General features: G+C 45.4%; 1 protein-coding gene across 1 annotated transcript in view; it reads right to left on the bottom strand.

Annotated features, from left to right (window-relative positions):
• CD226 (CD226 molecule) overlaps positions 1-21,963 on the bottom strand; it is a 79,106-nt gene extending 57,143 nt beyond the window's left edge. The window contains exons 1-3 of the mRNA XM_044240966.1: positions 21,957-21,963; positions 8,600-8,671; positions 7,955-8,293 (exon numbers count right to left, since the gene is read on the bottom strand). Coding sequence (XP_044096901.1) covers positions 7,955-8,293; positions 8,600-8,645 — 385 coding nt within the window. The 5' untranslated portion in view covers positions 8,646-8,671; positions 21,957-21,963. The remainder of the gene's footprint in view (positions 1-7,954; positions 8,294-8,599; positions 8,672-21,956) is intronic.
• Between the last annotated feature and the right edge of the window lie 2,219 nt (positions 21,964-24,182).

Genomic DNA, 24,182 nt, shown 5'->3' with positions numbered 1-24,182 from the left:
CTGAAACTGCACGCCTCTACCTACACGAACAAAATCCTTCAACGGGGCGCCTACGTGGCTCGGCTGGTTAAGCGCTCTTGGTTTGGGCTCAGGTCATGATCTCAGGGTTGTGAGAGCGAGCCCCACATCAGGTGCTGAGCCTGGAGGCTGCTGAACATTCCATCTCTCTCCCCCTCCCTCTGCCTTTCCCTCCTCCCCACCTGCACGCGCGTGAGTGCTCTAGCCCTCGCTGGCTCTCTCTCAAAATAATAATAATGATCTTCAGGAGCCACAGGGCAGTTGTTCGTAAACTTGAGCTTGTAGCTCATTCCCTTCAGGAAATTCAGCCAAATACCTGTCCCTACCCTAGGGTCATCTTAGAAATAGAAATACCTACTCAAGGAAAGGTAGAGTTTGTGCAAGTGAACAGAACAGTTTCAAAGATCACAGCCGATTTCATCCCTGCTCTGGGCTGCCGGAGAACATTTTAATAAATCTAAAGGAAAGTTTTCTTCTGGATGTGGCTACGGCGGACGTGTCCAATACTGAGTGTAGAGGGAAGGAGAGGAAGGGCAGCTCTCTTGCACTGAAATGGACAAAGAGGGACTGAAATGGACCAACTGCTCTCACAAAACCCAAACAGGGACCTGTGCCCGTTTGTTAAACTTGAGTGGCCATTACAGTATGAAATTTAATTATCATTCCAATATTGTCTTCTTTTTGAGGTCTGGTTTGCCCCTGCTGGCCTGGTTTTTGTCTCTTTTTGATTTATTTTATTTTATTTATTTGACACAGAGAGAGAGAGAGATCACAAGCAGGCAGAGAGGCAGGCCGAGAGAGGGGGAAGCAAGCTCCCTGCTGAGCAGAGACAGCCTGATGCGGGGCTCGATCCCAGGACTCTGAGACCATGACCTGAGCCAAAGGCTGAGGCTTAATCCACTGAGCCACCCAGGCATCCTCTTTTTGATTTTTGATTACAGAGCTGTTCCCCAAAAGTCTGATTGTTGAATCTCCTATGTGCTTTCAAGCATGCTCTTTTCTGGGCTTAGGGAATGGAAAGCAGATCAGTAAAAACAACCTTGGCATGGGCTCTGGTAACTACTCCACTTTCAGATTCCCATTGGTTTCACCCTTGAGAAGTTCAGTGACCCTAACCTTGCTTTCACAAGTCTTAAAAACGTTCTTTATCATCTACTTCTTTATATTCTGTTTTATTTTATTAAGGAGAGAGATTTCTAACCCTTTAAAGTGTTTCTGTTTCATCAGTTGACTATTTCTTATAGGGACTATTTTATATATTTTTTTCTTTCTTAAATGAAAAACTGATGAAATGTAACATTTTACAGAAACATTGTTTACTCTTAGGTGTGTATATGTGATGTGTGTATATGTGTGTCTACAAGAAAACTTTCATGAATTATTTCCGAGCTGGTAAGAATGCACCTTAAGAGTTTATGTCTTAATTCTTTAAAGAGTAAATTTGAAACTATTTTTCTATTTCTCTGCCCCACTTAAAAAACAAACAACTTCAGAGTGATAGAGATGTATATGATGGGCAAAGCTGAAAGAACCCACAGTCCACACAAGGACAAAACACGTTGGCATGCAGCGGTGACTCTCGTCACAGGAGGGCAAGAAAGCCTCCCCTCCCGTGGCCTTCTCAGCCCTGTCAGGAATCTCTTCTGACAGGCAGAAGCATCCTTCAGACCAAGCCCTCCGTGCCTCACTCTGCACCTGTCACTAATAGACAAGAGAGTGTCAGTTTCATACATTTTCTTCCTGTCTTCTGAATTTAGGAGCGATAAAAGCTGAAATCAAAGGATTTTTGATAAAAATAGACAATAAAATATAATCATATCATATATCTAGATTCCTCTGCCTTTTGAGGCGCTAAGTCAACATGTGGAGATAAGCCACGAACTGTGACCCAGAAGAAACTGCACTAATTGCTGATCAGCGTCTGTTGTGGTATGTTTGGAAGTTTGTTGTTGGTATGTTGTGCGTGTTTGGAAGGTCTGGCTGTCATTGCTATTGTTATTGGTAGTGGTGTTGAAGTCATTTATACAAAATGAAAATGTCCTCGCAAACTAGTCAAAGCAGAGCCAAAGCTATCTTTTTTTCTAGATGATATTTAAAGCAATTCTGGGGCACCTGCATGGCTCAGTCGGTTGAGTGTCTGACCCTTGGTTTCGGCTCAGGTCATGATCTCAGGTCATGAGATCCAGCCCACACCAGGTTCCAAGCTCAATGGGGAGTCTGCTGGAGGTTCTCCCTCTCCCTCTGCCCCTTCCCCCACTCATGCCCCACCGCCCATCTGTCTGAAATAAAGAAATAAATCTTTTTTAAAATAAACGAATAAATAAAGCAATTCTCCCAAAATGCTACTCCACCCATCCCCACGTCCAAATATTCTGACCTACCTCCTTTAAGGTTAACTTTAAATTCCCCCTTTGCAGGGAATCTATCCTGAATCTCCTGGTTAAAAGTAAATCCTGTTTTAGGACCTGCAACAGCATTCACTCCTTAATTCTACTTTGCAACACACAGCTCTTCTCTCCCCCAGTACTCTACATACCACTTAGAGCTGAGATCCACATCTCTCTAGCTTCCAGCCACAGACATTATCTCGAATATAGTAGGTTCTGAATAAAGACTTGATGAGTGAATAAGGATAAGAGTGCTCAGCTCCCACAAATCAGCATACACATTGCCACAAACCAGATCTGGGACACTGCCCCTTCTCCAGCTTTAAATAAAATTTAAATCCTGACATCATCCCAAAATTAATAAACAAATAAGTAGCCAGAGGAAAGCACATATTGATGATTCTGGGTTGGCTGCCCCAGTTAAGACATAGGACAACATGGTCTTTAGAATCTTTCTCATTAGGGGATTTCTTGGCACTGCCAACAGTTCTGGGTCCTTAGTATTAGAGGAACCTCTTTTCCTCTCTAGTGCCACTCACTGAAACATTTGGATGAGATTAACATTTAAATTGGTGAGTTCTGAGTAAGCAGATTGCCTTCTATACTGTGAGTGGGCCTCATCTAATCAGTTGAAGGCCTGCATAGAACAAAAAGACTTGCTTCCCCAGACAAGAGGGGAGCTGAACCATGAGAGACTATGGACTCTGAAAAACAGTCTGAGGGGTTTGAAGTGGCGGGGGGTGGGAGGTTGGGGTACCAGGTGGTGGGTATTATAGAGGGCACAGCTTGCATGGAGCACTGGGTGTGGTGAAAAAATAATGAATACTGTTTTTCTGAAAATAAATAAATTGGGAAAAAAAAAAAAAAAGAGGGAAGTCTCCAGCAGAAGCCTTCTGACTTCATCTGCACCATTGTCCTTCCTGGGACTCCAGCCTATTGGTCCACATTTGACAGTCTCCATAATTACATAAGCCGATTCCCTATAATAAATCTCTTCCTATATACATATACAACCTATTCCTTCTGTTTCTCAGGAGAACCCTGAATATTACCAATACCAATAATATAATACACATACTAATGTACACTCCTACCAGCAGTGGATAAGTGCACCAATCCATAAAATATTATTTACCCTGACCTTAAACTCTTCCCCTCCTATAAGCTACAACTAATTTCATCTTGTTGGTTGTGAAAAACATAAATTTATTATGTGTCTCCCTCTGGAAAATGTTCAGTAGCTTCCCACGGATTTCCCATAGTGAAATTCAGACTCCATGAGGCAATGAAGATCTCGGCCAGCCTAACTTCTCAGGCTCTTTGTGACATTGCGCTGTTCCAGCTTCTTTTTTTTTTAACCTAGAATCTACTGTATAAAACCTTCCTTGGGACCCCAGCATATCACATGCTGAGCCCCCTGGCTGATGCGGGCACCCCTGTTTTTTCCTCTTGGGCTACCTCTCATGGCAGCGAGGGGCCACAGAGCCCAGAGAGGGAACCACATCCTGCGTGGATGTCAAACTTTCCTTGTGCCCCTAGAACACTTCCCTCTCCACTTTCTCTCCTTCTCTCATCTGTCTCTCTCAGAAGAATACCCTCCACATCTTCAAGATCCAGTGCCACTCGGTCCTCAAGCCTCCCTGCGCACTGTGCGGGAATTCCATTCCCCTTCCTCTTGTTCCTGGCACTTCGCAAACATCGACTGGTCTCCTCTGCGTGCTCAGACTGGGCACATCACAGCCCCCAGATGGTGGATGACCCTGAGCACTTCCACCGGCGGCACGGTGGGAGCACATCACCTCCACCACGGTGTTTCGGAAGCATTAGAGGAGATGACACTCGGTGCAAGCACAGGAGGCAGTTGGGGGAAGGTAGACTGTGGAGTAGGGTGGGTGGGCGCCCTGTGGGGGTCATTTCCTTAAGCTTAACTACATTCCCTTGAACTGACTAGTAAGGCCAGAGACAGGAGTTTTCAGCGGGATCCCTCTTCCAACACAAACTGCCGTGAAGGGGCGGCCTCTGGAAGGTTACCTACGGCCCAAGCCACCCCGGCAGCTTCTCCCTGAAGCAGTAAATGCCTGCAGCCCGGCTCACCATTAACGTCTCCCATCAGTAACGTAAATTTGCATAACAGCACCTTTATCTAGTATAAGCTTGCCCTAGTTGCTGCTCAGTCCTGAGCTGAAAGCCGGGTAGGGGGTGCGGCCCGCAAGGCTGTACCAAGGTTGACCCTCCTCTGAGGGCCCCCGCAGCTCCGTGCCCCACCCCCAAGCTGTCACTTCCCATTCCTCACAGCAGTTTTATCCAACGGGACACACACGAAGTCTGCGAACTCACAAGTCCTTGCCTGGAAAATCAAGCTTCTGTCCACATCCATGTGGGCAGTGAGTTAAATGAGAAGATACTGACCAAGTTCCTCTAACGTAGTCAGCTATCAGCAAAGAAGAGAAATTAGCGTATGTAGGACTTCCTTCTGAAGGCCTCACAACCCATTATACAAACTAGGATTTCTGGATTCCAGCTCCAGTCTTGTGTCGTTAAATAGACCATCAACGGTTCCTCTGAGTTACACACGTGCCGTACTTGCAGGTCCGGATACTACGTTAATAAAGCACAAACCGAAAACTAAAAGTATATATAAGGTTATAGCTTTGAGATATGGCTACTATTTTTTAAATTCACTATCATTTTTAGTTTGTTCTTTTTTTAAAAAAAAAAAGGAATCCCTCCAGGTTTTGAAAATGAGTGGAATACTCTCACCAGCCCATTACCACAATCTGTTACTTAAAAATATAAATGATCAAAAACAATCATGACAAAACATGCTTAAGAATACCATCACAGGGAAAATAAAACTAAACAAACAAAAAAAAAGAAGACCATCATGGGGGCACCTGGTGGCTCAGTCATTAACTATCTGCCTTTGACTTAAGTCATGGTGCCAAGGTCCTGGGATTGAGCCCACATTGGGCTCCCTGCTCAGTGGGGAGCCTGCTCCTCCTGCTCCCACTCCCCCTGCTTGTGTTCCCTCTCTTGCTGCCTCCTTCTCCGTCAAATAAATAAAATCTTTAAAAAAAAAAAAAAAAAGAACACCATCATGAATAATTCATTTATGTGGAGAGGCAGGCTCTCCTTTCTTTGACCAGTGATTGAAAATCCTACCATTGTATTTGAAACAGCCCCAGAAGGTAAAGATCCCCCTTGCCTAACCACAAGAAAATGACAGGAGCAATAAATCTGGATGATAAAAGCAGGGAATATTGCCAAAATTGTTCATACATGATGATAAAAATCCCACCTTGGTATGGCGATCACAACTTAGTTCCCAATAATTTAGCTCTATTTTCTATCCTCAACTTGGTCAAAATGCCATTTTTGTTTTGTTTTGAAATTAACAATGTATATATTAGGGGTGCCTGGGTGACTCAGTTGTTTGTGTCTGTCTTCAGCTCAGGTCATGATCTCAGGGTCCTGGGATGGAGCCCCACGTTGGGTTCCCTGATCAATAGGGAGCCTGCTTCTCTCTCTGCCCCTCCCCTCCTTCTCTTTTTCTCTCTCTTTCAAATAAAGAAATAAAATCTTTTTTAAAAAAAGTATGTATTTAAGGCATGCAATACAATCATTTGATAAATAGAAACATACACATACACACACACAGTGAGACGATTACTACAATCAAGCTAATTCACATTTCTTCTCACATAGTCACATTTTTTTTTTCCCAGGGAGAACGTTCGCCTGAGATCTCCTTTCTCAGGACGTGCAGTCCGCACTGCAACGTTGTTAACTGCAGCCCTCACGCCGCGCCGTAGCTCTCTAGGCGGAGTCATCCCACCCAATTGTGAACCTCCCTGTGCCCGGGACCATTATTCTCCCTATGTTTAATCAGCGCCATTTTGACAGAAATTGGAATTCCTGATCTGGGAATCCAAACTGCAAAAGCTCACCACATGAAGGGGGGTGGGGTTCCCAGCTCGTTGTGGCCTTGGTGGCTCAGGCCAGGTGTGGACTAGCTCTCTCCACCCCAAGGCCCTCTCTTTCATCTGCACGGCTGATCCAAAGTGGTCCATACGTGAAAAACTCGCAGACAGCCCTCAACAGGTGACTACACAAAGCAAATGAGGTGTTCCATGACAAAATGGACTCGATAATAAATATTTCGTTAAAGAGATTTTGCTAATAAACACTTCGTAAGCCTCCGTCATATACACAAAACCTTTTTTGAGCTTAGCTACATCCACAGAGAAAAAGAAAACTAACACATGGGAAGTTTCCTTATCTTCTAACTATTTGCTATCCCCAATGCAATACTATAAGTTGTTCTTTTATTTTTTTAAATATTTTACTTATTTATTTGCCAAAGAGAGAGGACAAGCAGGCAGAGTGGCAGGCAGACGCAGAGAGAAAAGCAGGCTCCCTGCTGGACAAGGAGCCCGATGCAGGACTCGAGCCCAGGACCCTGGGATCATGACCTGAGCCAATGGCAGCGGCTTAACCGACTGAGCCACCCAGGCGTCCCAGCTGTTCTTTTATAATATACATCCCTTGGAAAGCAAGCCCTCCAGCACATGTCACATAATGTGTTCCTCTGAATATCCATTTAGGATATAATTTTAGAGACTTCAGACAAGAAACACACGATTCCAAACTATTTCTGACATCTCAAAATTTCATCATTAGTCATTTTGTATTGAAAGCATAGGGAATGATAATAGTGACAATAATAACACCCATCACTCCTGACTACCCCCCGTCTTTAACCATAGGATCCCTAAGCCATTCGACAAAGAGAATGGTATTATTAACTCCGTTTACTATTCAGAAGCCTGAGATGCAGAGGGGATCGATCAACTAACATAAGGTTTTGAGGAAACTAAAGGCTAGAAAAGCCATGTTTTTCCAATATACTGTACCCAATCCACGTGGCTATTACTCGAAGGACTAACTCACTAAGCAGCTAACCAGTCCCTGATAGACACGGCAGAAAATATCTAGGAGATCATTTGATCCTTCTTGAAAGGACACCTTGCAGTTTCTGAAGGTTCATCTCTTAGGAACTTGGTTGAAGCAAAAAATGGAGCCAGTTCCTGAAGAATTCTGCCCAGATTCACTAATACACCTAGATCTGGTGTTACAGAGAGGACTCTGAACACACAGAGGTTGAAGCCAGCACTGAGTGCCTAGTGGAAGGAAGCAGCACTCCGTCCCGGGGAGGAAGCTCACATGGGGAAGGATCTGGTCCTGGACCCGAACACGGCCAACATCGGCTGAGTCCAGGCTCTAGTCATGGTTGAGACAAGAGAAAACCTGGGCTCTTCTTCCTACGACACCTTAATTTGTGAGATGCCTATTCTACTCAGAAATCACAGCACATTAAGAAAAATGAAACTGATTCACAGAACTAGTTCTTTAAAACAATAACATCATAAGATCTAGGAGTGAAATTGGAAAATACCACAAACACATGATAGGGCATTTTATAGTTTCTGCTGGGGTTTTAAGATTCAATGTCATAGATGGGTAAGAAGGAGAGCAAAATGTCCACTCACCTGAGGCAACCACCTGGATCACCTTCTCCCAATGTCCTTGTGGGAAAGTGTGCAGAAAGCAGGAATAGAAGCCAACATCAGCCTCAGAGACGTTATGAAAGGACAGGGTCATATCATTGGGCGCCATGGTGGAATTCAAAAAGTAAACCCTCTCAGTATAGGGTGGCTTTACACTCAAACCGTAAGTAGGGCTGAAAATGGCCATGAGCTCTCTGTTGGTCGTAGTGATCTTGTGCCATTCCAGCTGAACTAAGGTGTCCAGTGATGAATATATACACTCCAGGCTCATATTCTCAGCAAGTTTAACAGTCGTGTCCCAAACCATCTCTTCACAAAGCGCTGAAACACACAACATCCCATTTACTCAGTTAGGCTTGATGGCTGACATAGCAAAAGACATCTCAATCTTATTCTAAGCTTTCTAAGACCGAGGAAGAGAGCAAATTGAGACCCCGCTAAACACTAGCAGTTTCTACCTTAGTCTAAAAAGGTTTCCACTGCCGATAAGAGGTATTTGTAACTTGTAGATTTCCTGAACAAGTGAGAAATTATCTGAGCCTACTAAAGGGCATTATAAATTCTAAGCATGTCCCACTAGAAGACCAAAAAAGAAGTAAATTTTTTAAATGAAGACATTATCTTTACCTCTGTATACGTGAAGAATAGCGAAGAAGAAAGTAAGATAATCCATCTCTGGAAACCGTTTGGGAGGCTGGTCTATTAAAAAAAAAGACAATTTTTATAATGTTACATGCAGAGGCCCTGCACAATGCACTGCTTCCTTCCTCTCAGATATTATCAGTCGTGCCTTCTTTCTCTGAAGAACGAACACAGGAAAAGGTCTGAGCTTCAAAGTCAGGTTTGCTCTCGCACAAGGATGAGCAGATTTGAATCACTTCTCTCTCTCGGGGAAATTGCTTATTTTCAAGCTTTTATTTTCTACAAAGATTCATTCATTGAACAAATCAGCGAATGGCTGAGGGCGTTCTCTATGCCAAACTCTGCTCTAGGCAATTAGGATACAACAGTCAATTTATTTAAAATAAATAAAGAAATAAAGAAGAAGAAGAAGAAGAAGTCCTTGCCATCATGGAGCTTACATTCTAGTGGGAGGAGACAGAAACGGAAATAAAATAGTAAAAAATATAGTTAGTTATAGGTAATAAGTGCACGAAGAAAACACAAAGCAGGAAAGTGGGGATAGGGTGGTGCTGGTGGTAGTTTCCCTTTTAGACAGAAAGGTCAAGTTCCCTGAGAACTTGACATTGGAGCAGAGACCGAAGGGCAGGGGGAGGGGCCTGGGGTGTCCGGGATTTGGAGGCTTTACCAATGCGGACTGTGGTTGGGCATGGCCTTCCTTTTACCTTTTACCTCTACCTTTTCATTGACCTCAGGCATTTGCTTTGGAAGCCATGAAGGGACCACAGAAGGACCTGAGCTACAAGAGTGTTGTAGGTCAGGACGTACACAAACTTACCATTATGAATGATTTCTTTAAACTTTTTATTTTGAAATAGTTACAGAGTCATGTAATTTGCAAAGATAGTACAGAGAGCACCCCCTCGCCCACGTTCCCCTAATGGTTACATCTTACATGATTATAGTACAATATCAAATGTGATTGATTTTTCTTTTCCTTTTTTTTTTCAGTTCAGTTTCTTAAAAACTTGTTAGGAACATATTACCATGTTAATATAAAAACACATTATTTCCTCTATGGAATTAGATGAACACATTTGGCCCCCGATGACAGGGTCAAAATAAAAAATAGGTCAAAATTGAAAGGAGGAACATGAATCCCTAAAGACAATGTTGCCTACGGCCAACTCTGAACCTGGTTTCAATCCCAAAGTTTACCAGTAGGTGTGTGCTGTTCAACCTCAGTATCTAACCTGGAACTTTTTCAGGAAGCAAGAGATCAGCATTATACAATTAGAATGTATACATATGGTACTGTATAGGCCACCTTATGTGTACACAGCATTCGGTTTTCCAAAAGCTTTCACGTCTGTGGAATTTTACCTGTAACAGCTGTGTGATAGAGTCAGATGAGGTATCTCTGTTTTGCAAGTAATTCAAAAAAATAGTCTGTTCAAAAATTTACTGAGCTGTGCCAGGTACCCTGCCTAGGCCCTGGAGGTGTGAGAAAGTATGAGCAAGTAGGAGAAAGACTTGGTCTCTGTCCTCAAGGCATGCAGTAGTATCTTGGATCAGACAGATCACAGAGGCAATTTATTATAATAAAACCTGATAATTCTATAGAAGTCAAGTTTGAGCAAGTATTGGCACAGCCCAGAGAGGGGAAAATTCATTCTAATTACAAAAGGTTTCATAGAAAAAATGCACCAGATGCTGGGCGTTCTGACCTAACTAAGACTTTCCAAGTAGAGGAGGAAGGGAAGTAGACAACGGCTTGACAACAGGAGATTTTAGGGGACAGGTGTCACTGTGGTCTAGGGGTTGGGAAAGAGACAACCACGATGTTGGGTCCAGATTGCAAGTATCTTGAAGGACAGCAATGGAGAAGTTCAAACCTGGCCTTCAGGAACCACCGCATCCTGCTTACATCTGTAACCACAGCACCAAACACTGTCCCTGGGACACATCTATGGCACATTAAACACAACTCTGACAGCAACACAGAGCCACTAAAAATCTTACGGAGGCAGTGATGAGGACAGCTTTGTGATTTTGAAAGAGAACCTGGATGCCTGTGGAGAATGGACTAAGGTGGTAAGGGCAATGAGGATTTATATCTGAGACAGAAAAATTAACTCCACACATCAAATCTTAACAAAAGGACTTCCTCTTGATAGGTACTGACAAAAAAATAAAACTATAGAACAAGAGTTACACCCAGTACCAAGAATTCCTGAATCCCTCAAGAAAGTGTCCTCCTAACTGGCCCTCCTTGCACCGTGCCCTGCTTTAGACCTGTGTCCCTTCACACACACACACACACACACACACACACACACTCTGTACCTGGAGTGATCTTGTGACAGACACAGTATGACCTATTTCAAAATACTTAATATATTTTGCCATCAATAAAGTTAAAAAAAAAATCTAAGAGCTGGAGAAAATATCTGCAAATCATACATCTAATAAAGGTCTAGAAACCAGAATATATTAAAAAAACTCTTATAACTCAACAATGAAAAAGACAAACAACCCAACTTAAAAATGGACTAAAAAAAATTAAAAAGTAAAAAAAAAAAAAATTTAAAAATGGGCAAAAAACCTGAATAGACATTTCTCTAAAAAAAAAATACTAACAACCAACAAGCACATGAGAAGTTGCTCAACCTCACTAGTCATTAGGAAAAAAATGCAAATTGAAACCACAAAGAGATATCACTTCATGCTCCTTAGGATGGTTATAATGAAAAATAAGGCAAATAATAGTGCTGACAAGGACACAGTGAAGTTGAAATCCTTGTACAGGGCTGGTGGGGATGTAAAATGGTGCAGCTACTGTGGAAAACAGTTTGGTTGTTCCTCAAAAAGTAAAACAGAATAACCATAGACCCAGCAATTCCAGTCGTAGGTTTATACCCCAAAGAACTGAAAACAGATACTCAAACAAATACTTGCATACCAGTGTTCACAGCAACTGTCTTCACAAGAGTCAGGGGGTGGAAACGACCCAAATGTCCATCAACAGAAGGAAGGATAAAGAAATTGTGGTAATCCACACAATGGCATACTATGCAGTTTTAAAAAGGAATGAAATACTGATTCAGGCTACGACATGAATGAGCTTTGAAAACATGCTAAGTGACAAAGGGTCACATATTTTAAGCTTCCATGTATGTGAAACACCCAGAATAGGTAAATCCGTAGATCTGATCAGTTGTCAGGAGCTTAAGGGAGAGGAAACCAGGAGCGACTGCTTAAGTCATAGAGTTTTGCTTTGGGACGATGAAAATGTTTTAGAACTTGATAGAGATGGTACTTGCAGGACGCTGCGAATGTGTGAAATGTCACTCAGTTGCACACTTTAATTTTATGTTGCGTGAGTTTCACCGCTCGTGAATGGCATTAGGCCAGATGCACCTCAGGTCTCTCCAACGGCACAAGCCACCGCATGTCGCTGTTGGCCTTGCATTGACTGACGTCACGTGGTCCCTCAGCCAGTCTGGTCTGCAAACGCACATGGAGCCCCAGCGTGCGGGCGGCGAGCGCAGTCCCGTCACACGCCTGCACCGCAGCTCCTCACCCGCTAGGAACGGATGATGCAGAGCAGAGTCCGGGCTGTCAGGTCAATGATTCACGACGGAAAGAATCTCTAAGTGCTCATGGAACACACGCCGAGACATTGCATGCGTTTATATTAACGTCTGTGTGTTTATTAATGCACATATATATGGTGTGTGCGTGGTCAGGGCTGGGCAGGTTGGCAGAGGTGCAGGTAGAGCGGCAAGAGGAACGGGGGACACAGCAGGTCTCTGCTGCGGCACGTGGTGCCACCCTACGAGAATGAGACGCAACACAGAATCTTCCAGTCAGACGTTCCCACAGCCCTCGGGGAGCTTCCCTCCAGAGTGAAGAATCAGGCGTGCGGGAGGATTATGAGAAAAGGGGAATGGGGCACCTGGGTGGCTCAGTGGGTTAAGCCTCTGCCTTCGGCTCAGGTCATGATCTCAGGGTCCTGGGATCGAGCCCCGCATCTGGGCTCTCTGCTCAGCGGGGAGCCTGCTTCCCCCTCTCTATCTCTCTCTGCGCGCCTCTCTGCCTACTTGTGATCTCTGTCAAATAAATAAATAAAATCTTTTTTTTTTTAAAGATTTTATTTGTTTATTTGAGAGAGACAGTGAGAGAGAGCATGAGCGAGGAGAAGGTCAGAGAGCGAAGCAGACTCCCCATGGAGCTGGGAGCCTGATGTGGGACTCGATCCCGGGACTCCAGGATCACGCCCTGAGCCGAAGGCAGTCGTCCAACCAACTGAGCCATCCAGGCGTCCCTATAAATAAAATCTTAAAAAAAAAAAAAAAGAAAGAAAGAAAAGAAAAGGGGAATGAACTGATAATAGTGGGCAGGGACCCTACATTCCCAAGGCATCCAAAGCCAAGTCCGTGGAAAGACGAAGACAGCACTTGCACTACCGGTGACTCGATTCTGCAGCGACTAAAATGCCGGCCCCGGAGGCTACAGATCCAAATGGAAGATGCAGAAGGATGTGCAGCCGGAGATCAAGTTCAGCTGTCACGACTTTGCTGAGGACAAACCCTATTCATCAGCATTGAACCAAAGACAAATAGAGACGCCCTTGAGCTATTCCTGTTGCGGAGGGAGCCATTTTTTGCATGATTTATGAAGGAATTTTGGCTTGAGGTTTTTTTCTAATAGAGCTGTCTGTATAAAAGAGCTTCATCCTCAAGGAAGTCATTAATCAAAATATTATTGGACTCCTCCCCTATCCAACAGGTCTCAGCGAACCACGCAAGCACGAAATTCATTTGCACGGGTTTGCCTCGCCCCGCATGCTGCGGGGCGTCCTGGGCTGGATGACAGCCTTCGGACATGCTGTCTCCTTCTCTTAGGCCATCCACGCACACAGACGCTTCCCTCTCCTCAGCTTCATTGTTTCTGCTATCTGTAACACGTTCTGCTTTCCCAGATGTCTGCTTTCTCTGGCCGTTGGGCGGATTCTCGTCTCTGCGCAGTCACCCAAGTAGGCAACCGTCCCCGGGTGGTGCTGGACACAGGTGTACACAGAGAAGCCGCTCCTACCTGCTCCCGTCCCACTCCTGCTCAGACAGCGGCTGACCTGCCGAGGGCTGCGAAACAGTCTCGCCTGTGCTAGACTCTGAGAAGAAGGGACCGAGGCGGGGAAGACTGGGGGCTTTCCTCCTCCCCTACCCCGAGACGTGAGAGTTTATATGCCTTTGGCTGGGATGTCCTTGAAGCGAGGCTTCTCCTTCCAGCAAGACTTCAACAGGAGGGTTTTAGTCTAGGTTTCTGCTCCCTGCCTCAAAGTGTCGCCTCAGGAGAATGTTACAAAGGAAGGGCACACGATTTCCCTCAGACCGCCAGGCCCTTAGAACTCGGGCAAGTCACAGAGCTGCCCCAGGGGTTAGATCACCTTGGAGGGACCGCCCATGAAGGCCTAGCTTCCATTCAAAGCAGACACCTCAGCTGGGCTGCAGCAGAGCTCCTCCAGGACAGGGTTCTGGAAACTGTGGCTCAAGGGCCGAATCCAGCCCCTGTTGGACCCTTTACAAATAGTCCGTTCAGACTGGGACGTGCTCACTTGATTCTACATTGTCTGTCCATGGCTATTTTTGTGCTCTGATGAGTGGCTGCAGAGAGACCACATGGCCTACAGAGCCGAAAATAGTAACTGTGTGATGCGTGACAGAGAAAGGTCACCAAGCCCTGCACAGGGTAATAAATACTCAGCTAGCAGGCATTCGTTATTTAAGGTCCTCCTTGCTCCGTCTTGCTCGAAGGAAGGAAGGTTAAGCAGTGCAGACACTAGTAAAATTAGCTCGATTTCCTTATTCTCAAGGAACATACCATCAGACCTACTACAAACACAATTCTTCTAGAAGCACTGTGAGAAAGGACCTAAATGACACCGTCTGGCTGAACTGTTCCCATCCACGAACTTACAGGTTCATAGGACAGACATCAGTCATCCAGCTGTCATTGGCTCTTTTCCTGCTGAATCTACTTGACACTCTTTCATGGACAGTCTCTACTCCCCTGCAGGAGATTTACGTTAAAAGTGTGAGCTCACTTATTTGTGGAGCATAACAAAGAGCATGGAGGACAAGGGGCGTTAGAGAGGAGAAGGGAATTTGGTTAAATTGGAAGAGGAGGTGAACCATGAGAGACTATGGACTCTGAAAAACAATCTGAGCGGTTTGAAGTGGCGGGGGGAGGTTGGGGTACCAGGTGGTGGGTATTATAGAGGGCACAGATTGCATGGAGCACTGGGTGTGGTGAAAAAATAATGAATACTGTTTTTCTGAAAATAAATAAATTAAAAAGAAAAAAAAAAAAGTGTGAGCTCAGGGGCACCTGGGAGGCGCAGTGGGTTGAGCCTCGGCCTTCAGCTCGGTCATGGTCTCAGGGTCCTGGGATGGAGCCCCGCATCCGGCTCTCTGCTCAGCGGGGAGCCTGCTTCCTCCTCTCTCTCTGCCTACTGCTCAGCCCGCTTGCGATCTCTCTGTCCAATGAATAAAAAAAAAATCTTTAAAAAAAAAAAAAAAGGTGTGAGCTCAGCCACATCCACTTTTTTTTCTAGAAGGTTACTAACCTTGAGATGTTGCTTCTGCTCGCTGTAACTCCCCTTCGCCGCCGTGTGTCTGGTTAGGGGCTTCCTGTTTGTCGCGGCCTCCTCACCTCGCCCTCTCCTGTCCCTGGCGACCTCCCTGTTCTCTGCGGGTCGTCGTGGCAGGAACTGCCCAGGGCTTTCGTCCCGGCGGAGCTCCTGGGCTCTTCTCTCCTCCAGGGCTCCTCCCAGTGGGGGCAGAAGCAAAGCACTAACATGTCACTCCTTAGGGCTTTTTGGAGGAGGAAAACCAGTCAAGGAGTGTAACCGCTTCTAGAAGCGTCTTCATCACGTAGCTACTCAGCCTCACTCACACCCACGCGCAGTTCTGTCCCTGCGCCCACCCCCCCCACCCCCTGCTGAAATGCTGCCCTTGGAGACGACGTGCTTCTCTTCCTCTGCCCTAACCGTCGGCTCCCAACGACGCACAGAAACTTTTGGTTTCATCAGTTGGTGATTTTGCCTCTTCTTCCCCATTCGTCTTCCTGCCCAGCAACGTACTTCGTATTCGGAAGTCTCTGCCGTGCAGGCCGCTGCTCATCTCTGCCCAAACCGGAGCTTCCCTCCTGCCTTCCAGATGCGCGGCGGGGTTTTGCGCGCTCAGCCGCGCTCCGCCGCCCACTGCGCCCGGGCGCCGCTTGCTAAGCGCCCTCTGCGAGGTTGGCGGCTTCGACGGCTTCGAAACAACCGTCTCTAAGTCGTTCCCGAGGAGCACAGAGTTCGTCTTATGTGTTCTTCGGATTCCTGAGTCAAAGAGACGCCCCGTGGGTTAGACCACCGCGAGGGACCGTGGCTGAGGCGCCCCTGGGGCAGTTGGCCGAGCTGCCGGCTGGACGGCCTGGCCGGGTCTGCGGAGGAGAAGGCGGCGCTGGAGGCCGGCCCGCCCCGCACAGCTTCGGATGCGGCGCACGTGCAGGGCTGGCCTTGCTGCGGACCACAGGCGTGTCTGAAAGCGTGGAAGGAGAATTGCAGGGGTGCTTGCTGGCTCAGTTGGTTTAATGTTCGACTCTTGATTTCAGCTCAGATTACAATCTCGGGGTCGTGACATCAAGCCCTGCATAGGGCTCTAAGTTGTGTGGAGCCTCCTTAAGATTCTCTCTCTCTCTCTCTGCCCCTCTCCCCCCATTCTTACACTCTCTGGAAGGAAGAAAGGAAGGGTGGAGGAAAGGAAGGAAGGAAGAAGAGAAGAAGGAAGGAGAGAGGGAGGGAGGGAGGAAAGGAGGAGGGAAGGAAGGAAGAAAGGAATGAAAAGTAGAAGCTGTCTTTCATTGCACAAGTAATTCTTGAGCACTTACTGTGGGCAGAGGAAGTCCTCTAAAAGATCTGTCTGACTCATGTCACTATCTTCATTACATCAGCATCCTCAGAAGAATACCCAAACTTCTTACTGACTTACAAGGCTGGACAAGACCGATCTCTAACATTTTTCCCGCCTAATGTCTTACATTTCTCCCCCCTGAGTTCTCTACCCCAGACCCACCTGACGGGGCAGAGGCTTTGCACACAGGGTTCCTTTGCATTGACTTCTCTTATCTCCTCCCATAGGGAGGCCTCAGCTCAGACATCCCTTATTGGGTACCCACACCTGGGACAGATGTTCCTCTGAGCTTCTTCAGGACCCCAGATGAAGATGGCTTCCTTACTGAAGCACTCCTTTGTAACTGCCCATTTACCTGCTGCATCTCCTCTGCGAGCCGAATGAAGCCCTTCAAGCTGAAGATGAGGTCTTGTGAGCTGCTTTTTCCACAGAGCCTTGCAAGGCACCCAGCATGCGGTGGGTGTCTGTTAGGTCATTATTTGTTGAAAGCAGGCAAGGGGATGGCTTCTACCTATGAGGGTTCATCATATGTGGCCTATATGCTCACCAAAACCCAAAGGCCATCCTGTTTCCAATGTGTGGTTTATTTCTTCTGCCTCATTTTTCTATTTCTCCAATAAATAGGGGGGGGGATAGCCTCTATCCAAAAGGTACATAAATTTTGGCAGGACAAACTCGAAGATAAACGTTCCTGATTGGGGCCGACTCTTTCTCAAAATGATTCAATGGGTCCTGAACTGAACATCGAACACTGGCTGAAACAGCCGCTGTCTACCCAAATGATTCACATCACACCAAAAGCAGAGCCTATTTCAACAGTAGATGCCACTCCCATCTATGGGGTCCAGGCTTAAAAACTGATCTTGCTTTCTCCGTGACTTACAAATCCAGGTTTATATAGGCGAGGTCCTTTCCCTAAATTTCTCTTTTATAGTCACTTCCTAATTCACCATCCACATGCAGAATAACACACACACATCATCCCCATCGCCACCCTTACCATCATCCTTGTTATCTCCCATATCCCATTATAAAGTTATTGCTATTATTAAGAAAGTGAGAGGGGAGATAGCTTTTTTGGTAAGGTCTTCGTAAGGTCTTTCACTTTGGGTTTTTTTTTTTTTTTTTTTAATTCTCCCTGGAGTTCTTGAAATCTTGCAAAATAAAGAACCTAAAAATTAGCTTTGTATCTGTTCCTGAGGGATACAGAATCCCACTGTCTTGGCGCCAGGAAAGCAACATAAAGCTAATTTTTTAGGGGAGATGTTCAAAGATCACCTGGTCAATAACGAATTCCCCGAGGAAACAATAAAAACATCCTGAGACAAATGAAACCGTGTTACATGTCCAGAGAACAGCCGTCCTGTGTTCCAACCAGGAGAACAAATGGAGGTAACCATGAGGAAAGTCAGTGGCGCAGAATGAAGATTTTCTACCACTCCCAGAGATGAACAAAATTCCTCCCATGTTATTTATTTATTTTTTTTTTAGTGACCCTTATTAAGGGCCTTTTGAATGGTTTGAAAGTAAAAATACGCTTTAACATTACCATGTGTTGACAGAAATAGGAAACGCAGCTAAAATCACGACATCACTGGACGGAGTGTTACATTCGCTACCTCCTGCCTCTCTGGGGTCACTAGGGAACCAGCTCTGTATTCTAACACATGGAAAAGCAAGCATTTATCCTTCCTTCTCTGTACAAACTGCATTTCAGGGTGACCTAAGTTTCTTTTTATAGAAAAATTCAGCTACTAAGTGAAAAACAACAATAGATACTATTTTTCATTGCCTTCTTGTTACTCCTATTAAAATAATAGAAGGAGACCATTGTTTCTAGATACTAAAGCCATTAAGTGGAAGGTTAATGGGAACTTTATAATGAGATGCACTGCTGATTGACGGTACATGAGCCCTCTAATCAACCCTAACCTCATGCTAAAATGGTACACCCAGATAGCAGGGGACCGAGTGACACAGCAGGAAGAAAACAGCACCACCCAGGAAGATCTCCTAGCAGAGTAATGGGACCTGGATGCAGCCCAGGCTCTAGAAGCAGCTAGTAGTGTCTAGGAGATACAGAGGAGAGAAGGAGTTAAGAGTCCCATGAGGAAGCAAGAAATACTACAGAACAAATGTCTTGGGCTCCCAATAAACAAATGGCAATTATAGTATAATTACACAAGAAAATATAACCAGTCCAGGAAATGCCAAAAGGCACTTGACAACTTTAAATATCCTTTCCTGATAAGAACTCAGAGTAATTTTGGAATTTAACTAGCATAATAAAGAAAATTGGTTGGAAACTAATAGCAGACTTGATGGTAGAACCTTAGAAGAATCTCACTTAAATTCCTAAGACAAGAATGGCCACTATCACTTCCAATATTTAATATTGCCCTGAAAGTTTTAACTGATTCTATAGAGAAAAAAAGAATAAGAACTGTAACTATTGAAGAATTATTTTGACTTTATTATTACTCGTAGATGATCAACCTAGAGAACACTAAAGAATCGAATAAAAAAGAACTGGTAAAACGATAAGGAGTCTAAAAATAGTTTTAGAAGACTCAACAGCTTTATTTTGTCATATCCAAATTAGAAGTAAAAAAGTTCACTTGTGTGTGTGTGTGTGTACACACACAAGTATGAATATATATGAATGTATCTCAAGAATCGGTAGCAAGTATACAAAATCTACATAGTATATCAAAGGGAGTAATATTAAGTCTTAAATGAGAGTTAGGGAAAGAAGTAATTAGATCTGTGGCAGAAGCTCCTCTTGTCCAAGAAGCCAGAGTAAGCCTCATTCAGGAAGAATATTGAGAATGTTGCTGAGCCAAGGAAGGGGCCCGTACAGACTTACAGAAAAAAGGAGCCTAGCTCTCCTGTATACTTCAAATAAGTATGGAACATTAAATACTCTCTTCATTAAAACAGATTTTCTCACGTGAAGGTTTTGCTTTCTTTTCAACACTAACAACTAACTTCTAGTGTTACCCAGTGTTCTAGTTCATGAGCTCTGGGTAGATATTTCACATATGTGTAAAATGTTTTCTCATAATTAAAGTTGCATTAAATAAAGTGTAATTAGGTCACATGGAAAAAGATTTTTCAGTAGTGACTAGAGAGTGAATAGTTGTTCTGTAAGTCAGGCAGTCAACTTTTTATTTTTTCTTTAAGAAACCGAGATTAGCTTGCATGGAGCACTGGGTGTGGTGAAAAAATAATAAATACTGTTTTTCTGAAAATAAATAAATTGGAAAAAAAAAAAAAAGAAACCGAGATTAATTTTGCGCTAAAGAAAAGAATTACAGATTTGCAGCGTATGATAATGGTGCCACTTCAGTTCAACAGGGAAAAAAACGGCTTGTCTTCCACGTGGTCCCAGAGAAGCTGACTGAGCAGCGGAAAAGGCCGGAGTCAGCTCCATGGGGTCACTGGCCATTCCCTGGGCAGCACAAGCTCTACACACCCGCGGTCCGGTCCTGCAGCTGCATCCGGGCGTAGGACCTTAGGCTCTGCCGAGTACATCTACACCCTAAGAATTCACCGCCGTAGCCTAGGAGCACAGCAGGGAAGCAGCAGGGCTACAGGGCCCGTTCTGGCCTGGGGCCGGGGGTATGGATTTGCGGCGCCCGAGCTCTGCCAGCAGCGGTGGACTGGGCGTCCTGGTATGCCCAGTAGCAGACAAGAGTGCCTGGGCTCAAGCAAGGCCGCAGAGACGTGTTCACCAGGCCCAGTGGGCAGCCGGCCTCCGCCACCCATTCATTCTGCGACCTGCGGCAAGTCCTGTGCCCTTCCGATAAGTTGCTTCCTTTCCAACTTAGAAAAAAGCAGTTTGGCAAGTTACAACGAAGAACTCTGATCGGTAACACTCACCTGTTGCAGCACAATGCACTGCAAATGCATTCATAATCTGAATAAGAAAAATACTCAAAACATTGGAGAATATGCTTGATAAGCCTGAAGACAGAGATGCATTTTTTGCTTTGATATCACATACATACATATAAAATATATTGAGACACATATATATTAAGGTATATATATATCTTATACCAAAGTCAGGGAAAATATGATAGTTTTTTCTACACAAAACTTAAAACTGGGGGCACCTGGGTGACGCAGACAGTAAAGTGTCCAGCTCTTGGTTTCAGCTCAGGTCATGGTTTGGGTCTCGTGGTCGTGAGATTGAGCCCTGTGTCACGCTCCACAGTCAGTGGGAATTCTGCTTAAGATTCTCTCTCTCCCTTTCCCTCTGCACACCCCCTCCCCTAAAATAAATGAACGAATCTTAAAGGAAAAACCTTAAAGCTGTGGCATGGCAAACATTGTGCGCTAACAAAGCAAGAAGGCCTGACAATCAGGAGAGGGTTATGTGAAAGGTATGAGACACAGTGTAACATTTTCTAAGCATAAAGGGATTAAATATCAGTGACCAAAAAAATCTCACAAATACCCCAACAGAAAAACAGCCAGTGGATATCAAACATCAGTTCACATAAGAACAAATTCAAACAGAAAAATGTGAAAAGGTATTTAATCTCGCTATGAAAAAATGAAATTTAAAATAATGGCATATTAACTTTTGCACATCGAATATGTAAACATATAAATGAAGAGAATGATAGCGACTGTTTTAACAAGAGTGCGTGGAGGGGGGCGCCTGGGTGGCTCAGTGGGTTAAAGACTCTGCTTTCAGATCGGGTCATGATCCCAAGGTCCTAGGATCGAGCCCTGCATTGGGCTCTCTGCTCAGTGGGGAGCCTGCTTCCCTCTCTCTCTCTCTGCCTGCCTCTCTGCCTACTTGTGATCTCTGTCCGTCAAATAAATAAATAAATAATCTTAAAAAAAAAAAAAAAAAAAGAGCAGGCAGAAACATGGATAGCCAAACCCTGCTGTGGACAGGTCAAGGGGTAAGAATTTTCTATATGCAAGAGTTAAGCAATGCATATGAAAAATGTGACTTGTTATATCCTCTGACCCAGCCAGGCTGCCTTAAGATATGTATCCTAAAAAGAAATAAATTTAGCCAAGTTAGCAAAGATCTGGTTTTTTTGTTTGTTTGTTTGCCTGTTTAAAGTAGGTTCCATGCCCAGCATGGAGCCTGACTCAGGGCTTGAACTCATGACCCTAAGATCAAGACCTGTGCTGAGATCAAGAGTTGGATACTTCGCCAACGGAGCCATGCCGGTGCCCCACAAAGATCTGGTGTTTAAATGTGTAGGGATACTCTGCTGCTCTTCGGTGGTTATGCAGGTCTATGTTCAGACGTATAAAATAACCTGGAACACTCTAACTGAAGAACTTTTTCCAACACACACACGCCCAGGACAAGAAGACAATGAGAGCCGCTCTCAAAGCAGCAGCTGGAGAAGAGCTTACTCCCGGCTTCTCACCTGGTTTCCGCGTGGGCGAGGCTCAGCGGGCTGTACTCACGACTCCTCTGGCCACCCGCCTCCACCTTGCTGCTCCGTTGATACCCCTCCCTCTCCCGATGGTCTCAAGGTTTCGAGGAAATAAATACTGAAACATTGTCAGGACTCCTGACCTCAATCATCAGACCTCGGGAAAAACTAAGTTCCAAGTGACGCAGGAGGCAGCAGACGAACACACTCCGTGGACGGACGGGGGCTCTGTCATGCACTATCTCTTCCCCCAGCCATCCGGGCAGAGCTCATGCCTTTCTCCTCCGCATCCCGTTACTTTGTGCTGATACTTGATAACATTCCCTCTGCCCCATGGATAGTGAGAGGGCATGAGAGCGATGCTCGTAAAGAAAAGAGGATGGGCTTTGCAGAGGACTTGGGGTCAAATCCCCTTCCATCTTGGGCTTGCTGTGGGGCCTCCAGTCACAAGCTCTTTGGTGACGACACAGACAGCCAACCGTGGTGGAGCACTCGGGCTGGTGAACTCCAACCTCGTGTTACACGGCCAAGTGCACCCCACCCTCGGCGGGCCCTAGCCAGGTCCCCTCCTCAAGACACAAAGTGCTGAAAGGCTGATTCAGACTCTCATACTGTCAATACCATTGCATCCCAAGGAACTGGAAAGAAATTTTACTTTCTGAAATGGCACAAAACATAATGTGCTTCAATTAAAATAGACATTTGCAAGATATTATTTATGGCAAATTTCTAAACGTTTCTCATTGTCGTATGGTTGTTCTCCTGCTTTGCTACCGGCCTGAGGAAAGTTTTGTCTGTACCTGAGTAATGAAGTTCGTATTTTAGCTGTCTGGTTAACATTTACAGCACTGTCACTGTCCCCATAGTCTGTCACCATAGCAAGGTGCTGGGTAAGGGAAGGTCTCCTGCCTCGGCTGAACAGTGCACTGTACTTCCTGGAATTTGAAGCAGAAATAAATGTAGTCTAGGGTGAATAGGGCTGCATGTCTCAGGCTCCCTGGGATGGCCCCAACATACACCTGGCTGAACTGTGTATTTATCAATAGCCCCCCCCCCATTTCACTCTGGAGTGTCTTGGTTTGGATGATTAACTCTATGTTCACTCTAAAAGTCACCCTAGTTAGCTGTGGGTTTAAAGTCCCATGTCCCAGGACACCCTTTAGTCCTGGACAAATGAGGACAAGTTGGTCACCATGGATGCAGCAATGACCAAGACCACCCTGGTGTGAGAGCTCCGTAGGTCCTGGGGCTAGGTCAAGCCCCCCTTCACTCCCGGTCAGCTCACTTGGCAGCTTGTGCTGTCTTTTCTACCCATCCCTCAACCAGGATTACCTTTGTCCATCAGAAAGCCACTCACGGCACTGATTCTCAAAGACGCAGGGCTGGAGTCTCCATCCCCCTCTTCCTGGTGCATGTGACCTGTCCCAAAAGCCACTTGTGGAAGGGCAGGCTAAGTAAGCCAGATCAACATCCCTTCCATTCTCTTACCTCAGGGTACTGTACCCACTCTGAAGAGGCAAGTAGTGATCCTTCTGGAAGCAAAAGTATGTCCTGGGGTGGTCCTCTCTTCCATCTACTAGATAAAGAAGGAGCCATCTCCTTCCTCAAAATGAATAGATGAATCAATATATAAATAAAACCTTCATATTCCTTCTAAATTAATGCCACACTATATTAAAACTGTGACTTTTTTGGCTTCGTGTCTGTCTCTGGACCTCCCACCTGGAGTGTGAGCTGCTTGACTGCAAAGACTGCCTTATTCACTAGTGTGTCAAAGCAGTTTCCCAGAACACAAGACTTTTGGTGCTAAAACCAGAACAGCCCCAGGCAAACCTGGACAGCCGGTCACCCTCGCTGTGTCCCCAGCCCAACAGCAGCGCCTCCCCGTAGCAAGCGTCAATAAACAACATCCCTGTAACTATCATCAGATCACCTCTTCGCAAGTTTGTTTTCAGAATTAAAAGAGGGAGAAAAGGTGCTAAAAGGTGCATCAGGACCTTGATGAACACGAGTGTCTGCTCACAGGGAGAGTCGACACCCTTCTCCTGCTGGGCTGTCTTTCTGTCCTGGGAGGGGACAGGATGCTGTGGTTGACCACACTGCCAGCTCATCTCCTGGCTGAGCAGCACCATTTTCTTCCTCCATGGTCTAACCCCCCACCGCCACCTTTCCGGGGCTGGACCACGAGGCACTGCATCTACCAGACCCCTGCCAACA

The sequence above is a fragment of the Neovison vison genome, chromosome 3, assembly GCF_020171115.1.
Source record: "Neovison vison isolate M4711 chromosome 3, ASM_NN_V1, whole genome shotgun sequence".
NCBI lineage: Eukaryota > Metazoa > Chordata > Mammalia > Carnivora > Mustelidae > Neogale > Neogale vison.
This window is presented reverse-complemented; position numbering and strand designations above follow the sequence as displayed.